This window comes from Chiloscyllium punctatum, chromosome 1, assembly GCF_047496795.1.
Source record: "Chiloscyllium punctatum isolate Juve2018m chromosome 1, sChiPun1.3, whole genome shotgun sequence".
Classification (NCBI taxonomy): Eukaryota; Metazoa; Chordata; class Chondrichthyes; order Orectolobiformes; family Hemiscylliidae; genus Chiloscyllium; species Chiloscyllium punctatum.
In genome coordinates this window covers 27,524,756-27,545,618 of record NC_092739.1, presented here as the reverse complement: position 1 = coordinate 27,545,618, position 20,863 = coordinate 27,524,756, and the positions used below count along the sequence as shown (strand labels likewise).

The 20,863-nt window shown below is 39.2% G+C and overlaps 1 protein-coding gene across 11 annotated transcripts; it reads left to right on the top strand.

The window, feature by feature from the left end:
• The first annotated feature begins 298 nt into the window (after window positions 1–298).
• Window positions 299–20,443, top strand: pitx2 (paired-like homeodomain 2). 11 transcript variants are annotated; one of them, XM_072582864.1, is made up of 7 exons: window positions 514–644; window positions 1,762–1,884; window positions 3,178–3,236; window positions 5,812–5,871; window positions 7,051–7,185; window positions 17,154–17,359; window positions 19,157–20,443. In XM_072582864.1, the coding sequence occupies exons 4-7, from the start codon at window positions 5,835–5,837 to the stop codon at window positions 19,718–19,720; spliced, it is 942 nt and encodes a 313-aa protein (XP_072438965.1). In that variant the 5' UTR covers window positions 514–644; window positions 1,762–1,884; window positions 3,178–3,236; window positions 5,812–5,834; the 3' UTR covers window positions 19,721–20,443. The 11 variants fall into 11 exon arrangements, with proteins under 11 accessions (XP_072439010.1, XP_072438979.1, XP_072438965.1 ...); XM_072582842.1 differs by having other exon boundaries at window positions 3,158–3,236; XM_072582909.1 differs by lacking the exon at window positions 3,178–3,236 and having other exon boundaries at window positions 299–644.
• The last annotated feature ends 420 nt before the right edge of the window (window positions 20,444–20,863 follow it).

Here is a 20,863-nt window from a genome sequence, read left to right as displayed (position 1 = left end):
AAAGAGGGGTTGCTTGTTATTCTACGTGGAACAAAAGTAGCTTCCATCAGTGCTGGATTCACAGACTTTATTAGTCTGTCAGAAAGAGAGTTTGCATTCAAATAAAGTAAATCGCTGCCCCAGAGCATGCTGTTCATAAGATTTACATGAATTTCCATAAGTTCATGGTCCATCCCAATTAACGTTCTTAGAGAAAACGACAATAGTGTAAACATAAGACAGTGGACTGAGCGACAGTGCGCACACATTCAGTTGCCAACGTAGTAACACAAAATATCTGCTGAAACTTGTCAAATGTAAAAGAATATAAAGTTTCATTTGAATGATGGAAGGCAGGACATTAATAACTTCTAGCTCCATCCTTGTCTGAAGATCATGTTTTGAGTAGTTGGTATGGTAATTAAGAATTTCGTGAGACGTCGGGTCACCTCGTCCCTCGGAGAGTCCTATCAGAAATTCTTTTCAAGTGTCCTTTGCGTCGCCAAAGATGACAACACAGCAAATCGATAACTCCTTCAAATGAAAGGGTTTGATCGCTACCCCTCGAGGCTACACATCTCACATCCCCAGCCTTTTCTGAAGTTGGCGGATTCCTCTGCACTTTCTCCCTGCGAAAGAAGTGCTTCTGGAGTCTCCTGATGAAGGTAAATCCTCAATTAACAGAAAATGTGCAATATTTGCGGTTCTCTAGAGTCCTCTTTTGTCTTTTTTTAATTATGCAATGTGGCGCGGAGCCAATGATGCTGAGCATCCTTGTTAGGTGTGCGGCTCAAAAGGGTGCTGGAAACAATGTAGGCAATCAGGAATAATTCGACTTTAAAACATTAATGAATTATAATGTGTACGGATGGACTTGACAGGCTCGGGTTTCCGTTATGTAAACCGGGGGCGTTCCGGAAGAATAATTTTGAACCTGAGCTTTATTGTCCAGTTTGAAATGATTTACTGCACGGCAGTAGCAAATGTGTATCTGAAGAACCCTCTCTTGCTTGATTTCTGTGTTTAAAACTCAGTGATAAACCAAAAGCAGCATTTAGGTAGGGTACTGGAGTTTGATGCGCGACGGTTTATTCAGACAATATTTGCGGGGTTATAGTGGTGCGCCACCGTCTTAGCTACAATGATTATTCTATTGGATTTTAATGGAATTTGCTCCAGAAGTTGAAATGTCCATCAATGTAAAACCGTGATATCCATGAAAATGCATGTGGATTTAACTTCAGTATGGACCTTAATCCCAGAAAGTTACTATTTTCCGCAATTTGTGTTTAACAATTAGCGAGGCGTCTCTTAGTTAACATAATATATCCATAAATATAAGCGTATTTAACTCAGGCGGGGTTTGTGAGGTGGGGAGGGGGGCAGTTGTAGGAGGGGGACCGCCTCTGGTTTAGCAGCATTTCCAGTTGTACGTAGCATGAAGACCCTTTATTTCGGCGATTTCTGGTGTTATACATCTTGTAAAGAGGCAGTGGTCCACATCTGAAAAGGGTACATAAAGCGCCACTACTTTACTGGCCCTAATTATGTTGGGATGTCTAGCTTTACCAGAAATCCCCTTTCCTCCAGCGGCCTGTCTAATGTTTTATCCCCTGGTGATTAAAGGCATTAATTAGTTGCTTAATGGGGGTATGACTAAAAATGTAAAAGAAGGATTAAAGCAGCGAAACGTATGTATAGCTCCTTCGACACACTCGAGACCCGAATAAGAAGCATTCTGTATCTTATGTTTCTCTGTGGTACATTTGCATTTTACAACAGATGCTCACTTAAGCTGCACAGGCGAATCGAATGAAACCCGTATGGCAGAATGGCGGGGTAGCTGGTCAGTGAGAAAACAAGAAAAAAAACCCAAGATTGTAAACTTGCTTTAACTAAGCAATGGTAATTAAGTTGATTCATTTTTGTTCCTTTTTCGCTTTAATCAAAGATGCTTTAACAATATCTGTTATTCACTTTTTTTTGTTGGTAAGCATTCCAAACATCCTCGCTATCAATAGGACGTCCTTCATTACATCTGCGCTGTTCCAGGAAAGATGCAACGATACAGTGAACCGCTCTTTTTTCCGATCTACAATCCTGTTGGAAAATACTAATGAGAATTAAAAGCCTCTGAACTTTTGCTAAAATTCGTTCTTTAGACAAGCCAGGAAAAGCAAGTTTTTATTCCGACCGCACCCCCCCCCTCCCCCAACACACACACACGCACATACCCTTTCCTTTGTAATGTGCAGACTAATTGCGACATTGCACACTCAAGTCTGGACATTTATAAGAAATGATCGTTCTCAAAGTAAATTTCTGTCCATCTGCTTCCAGCTGTCGAAAGAAAATTGTACCTGGCCAATTGCGTACTTTTTTTTCCGAATCCTAACGTTGAGATTGTCAATCATTTGTATTTACTGACAGGCTAAAGTCAGCATGCATAGCATCCAGGTAAAAAAAACCTACGTGGCAGGAGAGATAAAGACGAACTTCTCCCAGGGTTTCTACTATTGGCCTTCCAAAAGAACATACACTGTAATTCATTCCAACGTTATATTTATTTTAGGTGGTATCATTCCAACTGTTAACATGGCTACGGACACTGAGTGAAACTGCAACATATAAATCACATTACACCAACCGCATTTAGATATCTGTGTGGTGCAGAACAAGATTGGGGGCCGGGATGAGGTGGATTATTCAGAAGCAAACAGAGGCGACATTTTAAAACAAAACCCAATGTATACGTGGTGTTTTATGTTAATTACTATTAATCAAAACCGCTGGATTCCTCCCTCTCCGCCACTTTTGTACCTATAGAAACTTTGATTCTCAAACGAATGTAATTGTCTGTGAAGTGTGTGTGAAAGGGTTTTGTCTTGTTTGTTTACTGCACCTTTCTTTAAAAGTGGAATCTAATGACAGCGGAGCGCTCTGCTGTTTTGGGGAGTTTAAGTCTAAACTCCCACAGGCTCGCCCGCTCTCTTGAAAGACTCAGTTTCCCACTCCCTCTCCCTCTCTCTTCCTGTGATATATTGGAATCTTTCCTGACGTCACGTCTTTCCAAAATAGACAGAGAAACAGATCCTAAAGAATCTCGATAGAGAGAGCGAGAAACCTAAGCGGATCAAGCGGAAGCGTTAGTTGATTTTATGTTGTATAATCTTTCAAGCTTGCATCTGCCGTCTGCAGGACTGTTACAAAACAGAGAACCCCACGCACCAAAAACCGAAGCCCTCAGCTTCTGTCTGGTAAGTCGAGTCGCCCTTCATCAGATGTGAGATAATGCAAGTCTGAGAATTCGTTCCACTTTCCCGGCGCCCCGTGTGTATGATTTGTAACTCCGATCACCATTTTACTGCTCGCTACATATCCTCGCACAGTCAAATCGGTGATTAGTTCTACGGGTTCACTTTGCGGTGGCTCCTGCCCTCTGACAGCTACAGTATAGGACAGGAAGGGGTGGCGGGGAAGGAAGAGTCTAGTTTTAAGAAAGATGGGTCTTTCTGTTAACAACTGCCCTGTCCCCCAGTGGCTGCTGTCGGTAAGATTCTGCGACTTTTTTTTCTTCTTTCTCCCGGTCATGTTGTTTTAGTAAAGAAAGTACGAACTTTGAGAAATTGTCACAGATCCCCTGTGAGCTCACAGACCAACATCAGTAGGGCGGTCACGGTGGACAGGCCTGCCTTGTCTTTTCGCAGCGAAGTGTAACGTGGGCCGGGTTATTTCAATATTAACTGCACCTCTGAAATCCGGCCACCTTCGAAGTCGGTTGCAGGCTATGTTTGCTGATCAAGAAACGATGGCTTTGCAAGGTGTATGTACTTGTTTGTGCACGATAGCTGCGAAATGCACTTTCATAAAGTCATATCATTTGTCCATTGCATTGCTTATGATCGACTCTTAATTTATATTAAGACAGTCTTAGCCATTACAATTGATCTTAAAAATGTCATTATTGGCTGGAGTTAATAAATAGCATGCTATCCTAACCTTTGCTCTCACCTGATTTCACTTATGCGTTTTAAACCTGACAAATCACTACCCAAAAATGCAACCAAACGCCGAAAAGCCCAGTCAATTGGTTAAACTGTCATTTGCAATCGTTCTTTGCACATAATAGGACGCGAGATCAGTATTTGCAAAGCCACCAATTCTCTAATCTCAGGACCGGCCGTGATGCGTTTGTTGTTGAATTCAGAAAAATGAAAACACGAAGGCTTTTAAAAAAGGCACACGCCAACCTGACGTCTCGCACCGAAGCTTATTCAGATTTAAATAGTGCGGGGATAATCACATTTGTACAGTTAATGCAAGGAGAAATGTTGTAAATTAATATGTTGCAGATGATTATGACGACCCTGGCCTTTTTTTTAAAAAAAGTGCTTGACCCATTAAGGTGCGCATGTAGCTGTGATTAACGAGCGAGAGAAATGCAATGGTATTTGTGGTTCAGAAAACCCAGATTTGTCGTCTTAATGGCTGGACCTTATCGAAGTGAGATATTATTGTTTATAATGATTGTTGGAGTAACAGTAGGCTTTTCAGTAATTGGAAAATATGTGGAGACAGTTACATTTTGTTCTGCCACGTAAGATGCTATTTATAATAATTGTGCCTCTTGTCGTGACCATTGTCTCTTGTCAATGGTGTTTAACTATTTTATCAAATTGTGTTTGGTGTATAACACAGTTTGCACAGTCAGAGCTAATTTATTGAGTCTCTCGGGCGCCAAGTGCGACAGTAATTACTAAGCTCGAATTTAACTTATTAAAACAGAAATAATTGAGTAGAAATGCGTCGAATTTCACTGAAAATATAACAGAAGACCATATTACCTTTCATTTTGGTGCTCTTGTCATAATATTTGGCAAAATTATTCCTACTCGGCAACGTAGCAAAGCCAGCACTGTTGCAAGGGAGAGAGTTTAGATCCAGATAGATTTGAAAAGCAGCAAAAAAAAACGATTACCATGATGATGACATGCAAATTTTTAAAAAAATTATCATAAGCAAACATTTGAAGCCATGGGCTAATAAAATCCCATCTGCGTTACTTCATATCGAGTTAGTCCACCGCTCTGATAATGAATTTTGTAATATCCCACCGACAGACATCTCAATCAGACACTAATCCTGTGATTTTACTGCGGAATCACTAAATATCCAGCAGGCAAACTGTCGCACTTTGGCACTTGTGGCCGCCGTGCCTGCGCCTATAGTTTAGAAAACAAGAAACAGATTAAATCGTGTGAAATCGCTCGGATTTGGGATGAGATTGATCAAGGGACGTCGGCTGCCAAGAACTCGCGTTTCCTGCGGAAAGTGCTATAAAATTGATGTTCTCTGGTACATTTTTAGTTCAGCTCAAGGTTAGACATAGATCAGCAATGCAATTTTGCAACGCACAAAGACAAAATAACAAATGCAGACTTACGATCAGATCTTCAATTCGTACACCCTATCTATTAATTAAAACTATGTTGATTGTTGTCTTTTTTAATGAAGTGCGTATTAGAAATATGTAAAACGGATCCAACAAAGGACGCTGTCTATACGTTGTCTGATATTTTGGAAATTCAAATAGCCACATTCTTTATAAACCAATCGCTGATGAAGTAGGGAAATAAATGCAATGTTACCTATCTAGTTTGGATTTTGGTTTGATTCTGAACCTGGGTGTTAGTTTCCTTTTTGTTTGTCTTGACTGTCCCTTTTCATATCCAGACCTTGAATTTTCAGATTGCTGAAATTATTACTATTGTAGAATGTTTGCCTCCGTGTATGACAGAATTCTGACGGGAATCCTTGTGCAACTCTCTTCAGGTAAACCATTGACCGACGGTATTATGGATTCTAACTGCCGTAAACACTGCGTCGAATTATGTGAGTAAAGACATTTTTCCCCCTGCTAAAAGATGTAATCGGTTAATACTTTTGTCGAAACTTTAACCTATGATAACTGACACGTCGTGAAGATGAGTTAGTCATATTTGATTCCGGTGTTAGGCCACTAGAACCTATTTCTCCTTGGTTCACCGTCTAACACTACAATCCGCAAAAAATCTTCTCACTTTAGTCATTGTCAGCAAAAATTATTTTTGAAGCAAATCTCATCTCTCATTAAGGAGAGATGTCCCCGAATGAAGACATAAATATCGATACAATGCTTAATGGAAATAACAAAAAAAGCCTTTTGACAAATGCAACATTATAAAAATAGCAAATGCATACTTTTGGAATAAATGTCGGCAAGTTGCTTTACAGTACATAGATTTAAGAGTTGGCTTTGTGAAATTCTACAAGACACCAAGATAATAACTGTTTTAGTGGGGCCGCCTGTTGATGATGTCATGGCTGACATGGGTGAAGTGGGCAGCAAGGGAGAGAGAGCAAGAGGTGGCTGTGGCAGAAGGAAGAAGTCATTAACTCCAGGACTGGGAAGTGAATGTGCAGACATCTCACTTTTTTTGTTCTTCATGTAAGCTTGAAGATTCACTCTTTTTTGCGCTCAGCTGGAACTGCGCAATGACCTCAATTACAAAAAAGGAGCGAATGGGACGCAAATAGGCCAGAGCATATGTCATTGCAATAGGAAGGGAATGCTCCCTTGAAATCAAATATGTTCACACTTTATTAACATCGTCCCATAAGAATAATTCGATACAAGTGTTTGTCTTTAAAAATGTAGTTTCAATAAGTCAATGCAGAAAGCATATCAAAGTGAAAGGTTAAGAAATCTGTACTTTCTTAATCTTCCATCAGTGTCGCCTACCCAAACTGTTAGCTAGTCTCTGAATTCTGTAATAACCTTGCTGCTAATATTTAAAGAATGCGTTTCGCGAGGACTGCTTGACGGTGCTCACGCTTTCTGATAGCTTTTAAATAGTAAAACATGACGATCTGAGAGGGGGAGTTGACGAAAATCAACGGATCAATCTAAACTAGGTAATGTTTGAAATCGCCGAAAACCACAAGGCCGAACAGAACTTTCTTATTGAATTTTATGTACCTATTTGACAATTAACAGACGATGTGAACTTCGTTTATATGTTTCCCTCTCAGCCTCGCAGTCCTCTGCTGTGGAATATTTATTTACGAAAGACACAGAAATGCGGAAATCTGAATTAAGTTCGGTAACTGAAGCTGGAAGCGGTAGAAAAGACAGTAAATTCCTGAGGCATCACCTGGACTCACATGGTAGGCAAAACAAAAATACCGTATATTAACATCTCCGACTCTAAAGTCTTGAAATATTTTCGTCATCTGAACCATCGGATAATGATGTGGATATTATCGTTCACTGCTTTAAACCTTGCAATAGAATTCCACTACATCCTCTAACCAAACCAGAAGTAATCTTTACTACACATCACTTACTCTAATCTTTGTGTTAGAGCGGCCTCTACTGTACAAAAGGCAAAGTGTATCATATTTGAATGGGTTCAGTTTGCTATGTGAACTCTTGGTTTCTATATTCCCTACATGCAACAAATTTAATCCAACTTTAAATTAGTCATTTTGAAAAATATACTTTTCTTCTTTTTGAATAATTTATATTTGACTCAACAGTAAATTCCTTCATAAAACAGCATATCATCAAATATTGAATATTATTTCACTATTTGGCTGTTTGTTTTTTTAAATGACAAATTCTTGTATATTTTGAAGGGTGAAAATAATCTGTAAGCATGTATTTTTATTAGTTAAAGCAGTACACCTGTATGAGTACAAACTATGCTATATTTTAAAAAACTTAATTTTCGTATTCATATTTTGAAACAAAGCGATGGGCTGAAGAAAATTGTTCGACTTTACGAAAGTTTTTTTTTCGTCACGTAAAATGGCTTACTTCATCTCACGTTATTACTTTTTTACGCGGTGCGGTTTCCTGGGTGTGGATGTGGCAATTGGGCTTTATCCCATAATCTGCAAAAATATGTTTAGCCCGATTACTTTTTCATTTTAGTACGTAAAGCTGTGCGATTATATTCGTTTCTATGCTCTGGCTCATAGTTTAAAGTTGAAAGTATTTAGAACAGTATTTATTTTATTGCCAAAAATTGGAGTATAATTCACTATAAGTTATCCGTTTTCCCTAAACTTACCAGACTTTTTCCAGCTTTCTATTTGCAACCCAAAGCTTCATAGGACCCGTGTGTCTATATACGCATTTCAAACGCACTCCATTTCACTAATTTACAAAAATGCAAGATATAAGCGGTCAGTTTTCAAGTAAAACGGATTAAAGAACAATGTGGTATGATATAGTGTGCGGCATCCCTTTGAATTACTAATTTAGGGTTGCATATGCCTTATTCTGTGATTTGTTTTTTCAATTTGATCAAAAACAAGTTTGACAGTTTGATTTATTCCACAACATATTTCATTGTGTTGTGTTGCCTAATAGATGTCGACGTCCGCCACATTTCTATACACAGTGTTCTACTGCTCTACATTTTAAAAAGTGCTTCACGTATTTTTGAGTAGATGCTTAAAAGTAAGAGGAAAATATTGCGCAGATTTATGATCAAATTTATCATTACCGTTCAATTGGTCCAAGACCATTTAAATGTTCAGATTATATTGAGGATGGCAAGTTATATTCCGTAATACATATTATCTGCAGAAAACATATCAAAATGAGATGTTATTGTTTAAACATGCAATTTCCCTCTGTCTAAATCTGTACTTTCTTAATCTTCCATCAGTGCCGCCTACCCAAAATGCACAATAATTCTAAATGCAAAATGAAATTCGAGATGGTTTGTCTATCCGACATAGCTCTGTGGATTACGAACTCTTTTAAAATATTTCAGTTTTTCCTGAAATGCAGTTAATTTACAATTCCTATTGTAACTGTTTAAAATTGCTATTTGTTCACTTCAGCAACCCAATGATCGGGTGTAGAAATTGTGCTTTAACATAGAAAATGTTCATTACGGAAGTGTTTTAACTAGAATTAGGCAGCATGTTTCAGGTGAAGAGTAATATGGTTCTTACACAAGAGAAGCACGTTATGTATTGCTAATCCTCCATGTGTGTGGGTGCCAGGGAGACGGGAAAGGTCTAAAAAAATTGTCAAATATCAATGAAAGAAAGTTTATTTCCCTTTAAGATCTGTTTACTGCCTATCTGTTTTGTACAGTCAGTATAATATATGCAGCAGTTGTTAGATTGACTCGAGGGAAAACTAAATGTATAATGAAAGCTTATTCGTGAGTAGGAATATACTAATGGAACAATTTGATATCTTCTTAATCCTTTGTAAAAAGCTTTGTCGTCTTCCTAATATTGACTGAATGGGTAATTAATGGCTCTTCATCTTGGAGAATGCCCAGTAATCCAACATAGGAAAAAGACAACAAACCCAAGGTATAAGACAACAAAACAAGCACAAATCTGCCCAAACAGCACCAATTTATCCACTTAACAGACTACAAGTTCTGGAAGTAATCTTCTAATGTATATGTGCAAATACAACCAAAACCAGCAACCGTATCCAATCCTTCAAACATCCTAATTCGATAACTAAAAGCTTTGAAATGAATGTACATTTGAGGGATCAGATGTGCAGTTCAATTTCACTTTTTAATTCCAGAATTTTATTTGAGGAGTTTTGTGATCCCTTCTATGTATAGGCACAAAGAGCAATGGATGATTTGGACTGGGTTTCTTTTTTCAGTCATATTTTATCCATTAAATGTTCAATATTGAAAGAAATCAACTTACAAGCATACATTTTCTCACCAAACTTCAGAAGGTGTTCCCACATCACAAATAAATATCTCCAATCTCCAACTTTGATTCCTTCCAAGAAAACGTCTGCCCCTGCCACGTACCTAAATGACCCTAATCAATGTCACAAATAGCTCACTATCTAAAATTTACCATTTCCTGTTCTTCTAAACACGTCTGTAGCCTTCCATACGGTTGGTCTCGCAATCTTCGTCCAAAACTTTTGCATCATAATCGAGCTGTGTGACACTGCACTTTTTTGGTTTCATTCCTAACCATCAGGTCACAGCCAACGAATGACCTACAATATCTTTTCTACCTGTTCCCACACCACCTCAGCAGCTATATTTAGCTACTTCCGATTTCATATTTGCGAGTTACCCTTAGCAGCACCCGAACCCTTGTCACCCAAAACTACAGCGGTAAAATCTAAACATAAAATGATGACACACAACACTGCCTCATTACAAATTCTTTCAACTCTTCTGGTGTTTTTCAATTGTCAAATTTCCTGTGCACAATCCTATATGAAGTGAGACATTTCCTTCAGTCAAATATTGAGAGAACAGAAGCCTTTGTCTTTGCTTCCGATCACAGTCTCTAGCTAGTGACTCCAGTAACTCTGAGTGTAGACAAGACTGTTGACAACCTTGCTTCTATACCTGACCCGAACATGACATATCCCCCAGATGTCCACACCATCACTAAAACATTAAATGTCCACCTGCGAGTCAGCTGACTCCAGTCCCTTCAGTTGATCCACTGTTGCCCCCTCACTCATACCATTGTTATAATTATAGTGGGCTATTGCAGTGCACTTCGTACATTTTGTAACTCAAGGTCATCCAAAGCTCTGCTGCATGTGGCTATATTTTCACCAAGTCCTGTCAACTCCCCTGCCTCATCCCCAGTCACTAATTTGCATTGTCTCCTGGTTAAGCATGAATTAGTTCTAAAATTCTCATTCTTTTTTACACTTACCTCAATGGCCTTGTCATTACATTTTTTATTTAATATCCTCAAGCCATGTGTACTCTTATGTGTAAACCTTTATTTCTAGCCAATTAAGCATGTACAATTGTACTAGGTAAAAACGATGACTGTCGATGCTGGAAACCAGATTTTAGATTAGAGTGATGCTGGAAAAGCACAGCAGGTCAGGCAGCATCCAAGGAGCAGGAAAATCGACGTTTCGGGCAAAAGCCCTTCATCAGTACAATTGTACTCACTACCACATTAATGAACATGCCTTCAGCAGCCGATACACTAAAGCACTGTGACTGTCTTTCAAAACATCTCCACCTCTGTTCTCTCCTTTAAGACACTCATTGAAAGTTAACTGTTTGATGAAACGTTTGGTCGTTGGCTCTAAGAAATTCTCATATGGCTTTATGTCAAATTTTGTTTGATAACACATATGTTCTATGTCTTACGGTGCTTTATTTTGGTAGAGAAACTACGTAAAATCTAAGTTTTTTTGTTGTTTTCTCCCGTCTTTCCTTGAGCTCTCAATTATGTTTTTAAAAAATTAGAACCACCAAATAACTCGACAGAAAAATATTTACTTTGTCATTTAGTGCCACTGTACTTTACTGTCATTATGTAAAACTGCCATATAGAGATTTTCGCATACAATAGACACACCATATATTGTTATTTCAGGTGCCAGGATACATTGTGAAAAGAAAATGTTACAACTGACATTTGATTTGGCATGCTTTCAGGTAGACATCATGGAAAAGATGTGAACTAATTGTTTATAGATAAAGAGAGTGAATGAAACAAAGTGGTTCTCGTTAGATTGTCACCTCCAGGTGCAATCTTCGAAAGTAATAATTAGATTGTCCTCAAATTATGGGACGAAAAACATCAGTAAATTCTACATACATCAAAGCAATTTGTGCTGGATATAGCCATTTTGTGCTGTCAAAGAAATGGTCAAGTTTCGTATCCAATCTTTGATGCTGTGCACTGTTGTATTCAAAAGATTGCACCGCTAATGCTCACACACGCAAACACACACAGGCAACAAAAAAATCTTTTTTGGTTCTGATTTACTTACTGATTTACTTATCTGCATTAATGAATCTATTAGGAATTGGAATATTAGTTCCTAAACGTTGCTGTACATTAACATACATGCTCGTTAGCACACTTGGCTGTATTAATAATACCGTGTGACAAATTTAAAGACGCGGACCATTTTATCAATATTTTGCATGGTTGTTTGAAGACACGCATTTTAAAACGAAAACTCTCTGCCTTTATCTTCTTATGCGCTGAAAATTAATAAGGTTGTTTTGTCAGCTGACAGCCTTTTTAAATATTATTTCACCAGGGAAATCAAAGCTTCGACTCAGATTATAGGCCGGTTTTTTTTGGATTTATGTGATTTACGGTAACCATGGCAACTAATGCTGAATGTTAGCTTCCCAATTTTCAGCCACAAAAAAACCTCGCAGACCTTTAATCAAACGAACCGGGCTAGCTTTGCCGTCCATTTTTAGCAGCATATGTACAATCCGCGGGATGTCTCCTTGCTTGTTAGTGAAGGAGGTTTACAAGCGAACAGGTAAACAGTGATGCAGGTTGCAAAAAAAAATGTTTTCGCAGTTTTCACGACAAAGTCAACAGCCATCACTCTCCCAAAGATGCCGTTTCCATTCTATCCTTCACCGGGAGCACCCTACAAGCGATCCACCCTACAGTCTGGAGGAGAAATCCAATCTTAAAACTTTGAAACATACACAATTCCTAACTGTCCTTGACAAATAAGCGAGACTGTAATCGGGGTTAAAAGTAGTTGCTGTCCTTTAGGCAATAGGGCTTGACCCAGGAAATTACTGCACGAGTCAGAAAGGGATTTGAGGTGCTGCGCTGAGCTGCTGTAAACTTGTTGGGCTCGCCGATTAACATTCAGCTATGAACTAGCATGTTCCCAAATTACACCCGAGTCTGAATCAGACTGAGGCTGGATAAAGCACACATTTTGTAATAGACGTTTCCTAGAGCAAATATAAGATTTTCGAATGTTAATATGCATCTGAAATATATACTTCTGGAGGGGAAGTTGGGGGCTTGTGAAAATAGTAAAGTTAAATGGATTCCTGTGGTAGTGTCAATGGCTTTCCTGCTTTTAATGCGGAGGTGCCATTGAAATGTTTTAAACTCATCTGTGTGGTTCCGCCGCTCAATGTTAGATTAGGAGTCAACATGATTTCACTCATGTGATGCGGAATAGATTTCATGTATTTCCAAACATGGCCGAGGATCCTCCGCTTGGAAAGTCAATGTCAAAATCCCGAATTGTTTTGTTTACAAGAACACCTCTTCCTTTAAATGTATACATTAAACCAAACCTACTGAGTGTTCATCATCTCTCTCTCTCTAAAGGCGCGTGAGTTTAACGCATGGACCTTCTTTACGGATCAATTTGGCCTTATCGAAGTCCTATCCCCAACTGTGACAGCATTTGTAAACAATCAGTGAAACTACATGATTGAGAAAGAATTGTACAGTTTACAGTCGTACCCGAGAATTAATTGATTAATGCGACTGCGAAAACTGGCGTGCAATTCCCCTTTTACTGGTCTAATGTCGTGATATGCATGAAGAGAAAACAGGCAATAGCCAAGTTTAGAGCCCATCAAGGAAACGGTAAAGGCCAGCCTATCTGAGTTAACGTTATTGCACTGATCTGAAATAGGGATTACAGTGCGTCACCAGGAACTTTGGCAAGGTTTCTCAATAATGCGTTGTCCATACAGCTAATAGCTACAACTTCAGAAAATTTATTATTAATTTTAACAGTCAAAGCCACTTGAATTCGAGAAGGTAATGATAATCCAATGTTAAGTCGCCAGCCAGGTTGTGCTGTTTATACACAAGTTCTCAGCCTGAGGACTGATTCATTTCCTTCTGGGTCACACTCAGCGCCCGAGAAAGGAAATATTTACCTTATGTCAGTACTTTATGATCATTTGGGAATTAGAAGAAATTCAATAAGAAAACTGTCAGAACCCGTTTAAAGCCTATTTAAAAGACTTAAGCAAATTAGAGTCTTATCAGATTAAAAACCACTACAAATTTAAGAGCGTTCTCTCCATCCATAACTCACGCGGTTCTGTGGGGAAGAATCTTTGCCAAATCTCAGGGATAGATGTTCTTTAGAAGCAGTTAACGAACAGAATGGCGATTAATGTTAATCTTTCAAACAGGAAGAGCGTCCAAACATTTATCGCGGCGATGTTTTTTTTCGCAGCCTTCGTGAAACTGTAAACACGGAGATTGAGATATTGAGCGCGGGAAGTGTCATAGCCCTCGTGTCACTACAAATCCTCCTTATTAGCCTCGTCACTAGCATTCAGGAGTTAGGTTAATTAAGAAAAGAGCTTTCTGGCTTTAGAGTTTGCAGCTGGAAAGCAAATCTGTTTTGCTTATTGAATCAAACACGGCTAAAGAGCTACCTCTGGACCAAGTCTAACAGAACAAGATGCCTCCAAAATTGATGTGTCCTCAGCTCTTGTCAGCTAAATTTCAAATAATTTAAGCAACCAGCATTGTTAAGACCCAAGCACATTTAATTTATTAGCGGAGATTTGCAAATCAAAATCACCAGATATTTTGAAATGTCTCATATTCCAAAATAAGCGCGCGTTTTTTTTTCATATTCGACTTATTCCTGGTTGTTTTAGAACTTAAACTCACGATATAACGCATGCAAAATAAGGTATCATTTATTTTAAGTAGTTCGCTGGGTGAAAGATTTCATGTCTGAGTATTTCAGGTTCATTTTCTTTAAGCCTTTCGTCGATATTAGTTGAACATTAGAATGAAAAATTAGAAATTAAATAGCGTGCTGATGATCTATCAATGGTTAGACCAGAAACATTGACCTATCTTTGTCCTTTAGATGCGAACCAATCTGCTGCGTGTTTCCAATATCTATAAGCAAAAGCTTAGAAGCAAAAGCTAACCATTTAATCTTATTGTTTATACATTAAATTACGCCAGTTATGGAGAATAACACCGTTTAAGGTTCATCTTTTGAATTAATATTGCCCTTGCATAACAAACCATACCTAGAATCAACCTTAAACTTCAATGCAAACTACGATAATTCAATTATAGATTTTTATTTCGTTTCTTTTTGTTTTTTCCGTATGATTGCTAATACTCATCGCAATGAAGTGATCCAGATCCTTAAATTTAAAAATGAGCACGATTGCAACTGTAGAACGTATAAGACTCTTATTAATAGGTGAATATTAATAACATATCTAGAATGTAACTAAATACTGAAATGTCTTCCAACGAAAGGGCAAGTACTGCACCTTCGAAAGAGATAGGTATTTTCAATATTGTGTTACCTCAGGTTATCTTCTCGGTCGTTATTGATGTTACCAATCTATCTCGAGTACTAATCGAAACATTAGAAGCATGCTCAAAGTGCTCAGTGATAAGACAGTCAGAAACAATGCCACCCATCTTTCCCCCAACCCTAACACCGGTTGTTTTTTCAATCAAGTTGTCAAGAAGTATGATGCCCATCAAGGAAAGTAAGTTTAATGATTAAGGAATGGGGAAAATTGAGCCATTTGCATCGAACTTCAATTTTCGAAGAAACAAAGTTATCTGGTCCCGGTCAGATCTGTTACACAGAGAACGAAAATTAAAGTAATTTTGGTGTTTGATACGTGGAGCTATCGGCAATTACCGCATACTGTTCTTGCTGGCTGGTGTGATATTGATTTCCGTATTCAAAATATATTCCGTGCTATTATAAGGTGGTGGTGCAAGTCGGTATTTAAGCAAATGAACGGCGGGTAGGGGCTTTAGGTGCCACTGATAATGTGCAAAATATTATGTCCCTGGTGCTGCTCCCTCATCTCGCTGAGGGAACAACCGGCGCTCCAGGTGCATGCTGGGCACTCTCATCACCCAACACCCTCGCACAGGTGACGTCACAGACAGGGGGCGGTGTGGGTGCCGTGCCTCCGTCTCTGATTGGTTCAGTGACGCGGAGCGTTCGCCGAGAGATCCGCCCTCTCGCTCTGTTGAGCGGCCGGGCGGTATCGTCAATCATGTCGAGTGACATGCCGGAGGCGGAGGCTGGCCGGGAGGAGGAACGCTCGAGGTTATCAGAGGCGGCTCCGCTCTTAAAGCCACTGGTGAACAGGGAGCGCGTTTGCGGCAGGAGCAGCGGCAGCCTGGGGATCGTTATCTGCAGTCACCTATCCCTGTCAGTCAGACATACACATACACAAAGTGTCAGCCCGGAACCATTCATTCATTGCAACCCCATTTTCTTCTCCTCTGGTACATTTTTGATTTAATGAAGACAGCAGCTTGAGAGCGCAATTCAAAGAACAGCTGTACAACAATTTATTGAAGGTTTGTGCACAACAGTTCCTGGATCACCACACCTCTTGATCATTATATTCCCCTTTGGACTTTATTTTAGTGTGAGGTGGGCTGCAAGGAAATTTAATCCTCCTTGGAAACGTCGCCCGGCTGCATATATTTGTTTATAGATGAACAGTGCAAAAGATTCGTTGACTTTGGACCACCTTAGAAACAGCAGCAGCGGCAATAAATTGGTGCGGGAACAAACTGCATTAGCTATGGCTTCGGGTTTGCAACCGGTACGAACGAGCGAGCCGAAGCACCGGCTCGAGATTCACACTTTATCGGACACCTCCAGCCCTGACACAGGAGGTAAGGCCTTCTTCACCCACATAACGCCGCATTCGATATCATTCCCAGTCGGACATTGTGCCACTTTTTTATGCCTTGCCTTATTGCGTCTTCGAGAGAAATTAACGTGCAGTGCGTTTTGGCATCACCAATTATTTTATTCGCCATTCTGTACGAGACAATGTATAAAATGTGCAAATACTATATTTACACATTGCTCCGTTTCCGATTTCTATACAAGCAATAAAATTGTATGTCAATTATTGTTTATATATCAGTAAGCGTATCAAATACTAATTTACATATTTCAATCTAAATGGGGTCTTCGTATCTTAATCGTTATGTACAAGGAAAGATGATTTACATTTACCAATGAAGTGAACAGCTTGTTTATGTTTTGTTGACTCTGCGAAAACACGCTATTGACTGGCTATAAATTCAGACACGGAAATAAATTGCACACGTCTCTTTAGAATAGGTGTTTAATAATTCTACAAATGTCCAAATTCAAATGTATGAAGCAATGAGCACAAATAGATTAGACATGAACTTTAGACATGAAATAGTTGTATTTAATGTAGCTACCTCATTATGAGTAATTGCAATTTAAATTTGCAAATGTCGAGAAGTTGAATACTGTTTCTCATTAGCACCTACCTTTCCCAGGTAAACTATTTGTTTCACTCCCAATGAAACCAGTGGGGAAGTCACTGTTCTTTTGCTTTTGCCCACAGAAAAAGAAAAAAATCAGCAAAGTAAAAATGATGACACAAATACAGACGATCCCTCAAAGAAAAAGAGACAAAGGCGCCAGAGAACTCATTTCACCAGCCAGCAGCTACAAGAACTGGAGGCAACTTTCCAGAGAAATCGCTACCCAGACATGTCTACGAGAGAAGAGATTGCAGTTTGGACCAATTTAACTGAAGCTAGAGTACGGGTAGGTTAATGTACAGTACTTTCCCATTACATTCCCTTACCTATTAGCAAACAAATTACTGTATTTTGCATCTTTGCAATTTTTGAAAGAGAATTCTGAACCAAACTTTAATCTTATCTGAATACAATCCTGACTGAAGTTGTGCGCATTAATCATTGTCCTCGAAATATTTCTATTAAGCAAGACAGACTGTACAATAGCTTGTCACAGCCAAATCCTCCCGCCATCCCTGGAAAGCGTCCATTAATTAGGGAGATAGACAAAGTTCGAACCCTATCTTGGAGTATTGCTAAGTGTAAAAAAAAGTGTAATGTTCTTTCGAAACGAAAGCGCGGTTTATTTTACACTAAAATACAATGTCGCTTGCTAAATAGCGTTTGACATCAGTTTGTCAATGTAGAACACCAGTTGTGTAAACAAAGTCGGGTAACAGACCATTGTGATATTTGTCTGACTTCACATCCCAATACACAAATGTCACTGCGGCTGAGGAGTCTCCCTGTGCTGAATGTGGATTCCAAAGATTGTGGAACAAAAGGGGGTTTCCTTATGCTTGACCTCGTTCATTAAACTTCAGTTAACCCCTCCACGGGGATAGTTGGATAGATAGATAGATAGATAGATAGATAGATGCGCACCTCCATAGAAGCCCGTGAATTTCGCGTCTCAGCGGGGCATCTTTATTAATGAAGTGATAGTGAAATTCCTGTATATGTGACAGCGAAACATGTATTGCGCAGTTGGCCATCTGTTCCTATGTAAAATAGGAACAGACCCCATTTATATCTTTAAGTAATGTATTGGACTATGAACAGTTCAGAATACATTTACACCGGTGTTTTTTTTCTAAATTCTATCTTGGAAAGGGCACACCACTGAAGAGTAATGTGTTTTCCATTTGGCATATGTTTCCGAGGGCATTATTGCATCATTCAACACACAGCGAAAGGAATTTTAGCTGTTACTTTCGCACTGTACTTTCTGTTCTTGCTACGCTTATGTCTGAATTATTAATCTGCAAACCCTTTCAAATGACAAACAATGTGAGAAACAGCAGGACCTAGGATCACAGCATTCATAATCGATTATATCACAATCATAGAGCTTAAACAGATTTATACAATTATTTCAGCTCACCATATTCTGGATTCGTGTGTGTCACACTGCTTAGTTTACTCCCACCGCGTGTTCCTCCCCTCACACACAAAAAAAGTATCTATAACAGTATAACACACTCTAAAGGATCCGTTTCTCAATACAATGTCAGGTAGCTTTTCTCGCCCCCTTTCCTGATCCTATGTGCTGATCAAGTGGATATTTTGGTAAACTTGGACATGGTGTTATTCTTAACCCTTACCTGCAACCTCGAAGTGGTCAGCTTGAAGGTGTTACTTAAGAATATCTGAAATCGCTGGTTTATTCATTCGGCGATTAAATACCCCTATCATCATTCGTGGTGTTTTTCATATTTGCAGCAGTTGTGTTTCCTATTTAAGCGCTCAATGGGTTAGTTGTGAGGTGGATTTTTATTAAGCACCCATTAAGTTTTTAAATATCCGTTACACCAAATGCTTGTGACTTCTCCTCGTGATTGAGAAACCACAGATCTAGCTGACTGATTTATTATCCCCCAAAAGGATAAACTATGTTCGCTGCCGAAGTGGTAAAATAATTCGATCCAGTTCATGTGCGCTTTAACTTAATCTATAAATGCGCACGAATTTTTCAGATGTGTAGTTCCGAGTCTTCGCTTTCTTTGCAAATTTCTCAAAGCATTGCTTGTTGTTTTCTCCTCAGGTTTGGTTTAAAAACCGCAGGGCCAAGTGGAGGAAGAGGGAACGCAACCAACAAGCGGAACTTTGCAAGAGCGGCTTTGGTCCTCAGTTCAATGGCCTGATGCAACCCTACGATGATATGTACACTGGCTACTCCTACAACAACTGGGCCGCCAAGGGCTTGACATCGGCTTCGCTCTCCACCAAGAGCTTTCCGTTCTTCAACTCAATGAACGTGAACCCTCTCTCCTCTCAGGCCATGTTCTCCTCTCCCAATTCCATCTCCTCCATGAGCATGTCATCTAGCATGGTCCCTTCTGCAGTGACCGGGGTCCCAGGCTCTGGCCTCAACAGTCTCAATAACTTGAACAACCTAAGCAACCCGTCCCTGAACTCCGCCGTCCCATCAGCAACCTGCCCCTATGCTCCGCCAACCCCACCCTACGTCTATAGAGACACTTGCAATTCCAGCTTGGCCAGCCTTAGACTCAAAGCCAAGCAGCATTCAAGTTTCGGATACGCCAGTGTTCAGAACCCAGCGTCTAACTTGAGCGCCTGCCAGTATGCCGTAGACAGGCCTGTGTGAGGAATCAAATGAAACTTCTCAGACTGATGAACTCCAAGAAATAATTTAAAATATAATGGGCACTACCGACGAAACCACTAAACCTGTGTAGCTAAACCCCACAGAGCCGCCTTTCCCATTTAAGGGAAACGCGCAAGTATTATTTCCTCCCTTGACACCCTGTTTGCAAATATTTTTCATCAGATAAAGGGACGCTTGGCCGTTAAAAATATTCTCGACTATTTGACTGGATATCACCTTTATTAATACACTATATAAGCTTGTTTTTTTTAAGTTCAGCATTGTGATAATAAAAAGGAAACGTTTGGGGGAACGGATGTGTATATATCGAAATGTCAAATTAATTTTATAAAAGCAATTGTTAGTAATATCACGCCAGTGTTTTTGAAGTTACATAAAAAAAAGCATGTCACGCGGAAGCTTGAAGGATTTTTCCGCTTAAAAGCGAGGGAATGTATATACTAACTGCAACCCTTGTATGTTTCTAACACTGTCTATTATTAATTAATATTATTATTAAAAGTCTGTGTGGATATCAGTTTTGAATCTAGTAGCTCTGGTTGTAAGATTCAGTGATGTTCCGAAAAAATGCAATCATGTACGACTTATCCTGTGTATACAATGGGAAACAGCATTTAAGTGTTTCTTTTGCATTTAAAAAGAAATGAAGCGTTGTGCTCATCCAAAAACGAAAAAATATACCGTAAAACCATTTTGTCTAAATGGATTGTTTTTAATGTTGACGTGTTTAATCCATGTTAAGTACAACTTTGGGGGGAAGGGTATAGTGTATCGGACACACAAACAATGTTGTCTTTAACTAGCCTCCACTCTACGCTGTCACGGAAATCGGATCATGAGTTAACATTGTAACACACTCATCACTAACACCAGTCATTGCCAACGCTGGGATGTTAGTGCCGACAACTGCAAGCAATGCGCTGAATTCACGGAGCCCCCATATTGTTTCAAAAAAAGCAACCAACTTATAGAGTCAAAAGGTTATGGGATTTTTAACTTTGTCCACCCAGTCCAATACCGGTACTTTCAAATCATAACTTTAAGTAAAGTCGAAGGAACAATGTGCTGTCAGGGAATTAATGCATTAATGACCAAATGAAATAAATGGATACATTCAAAATA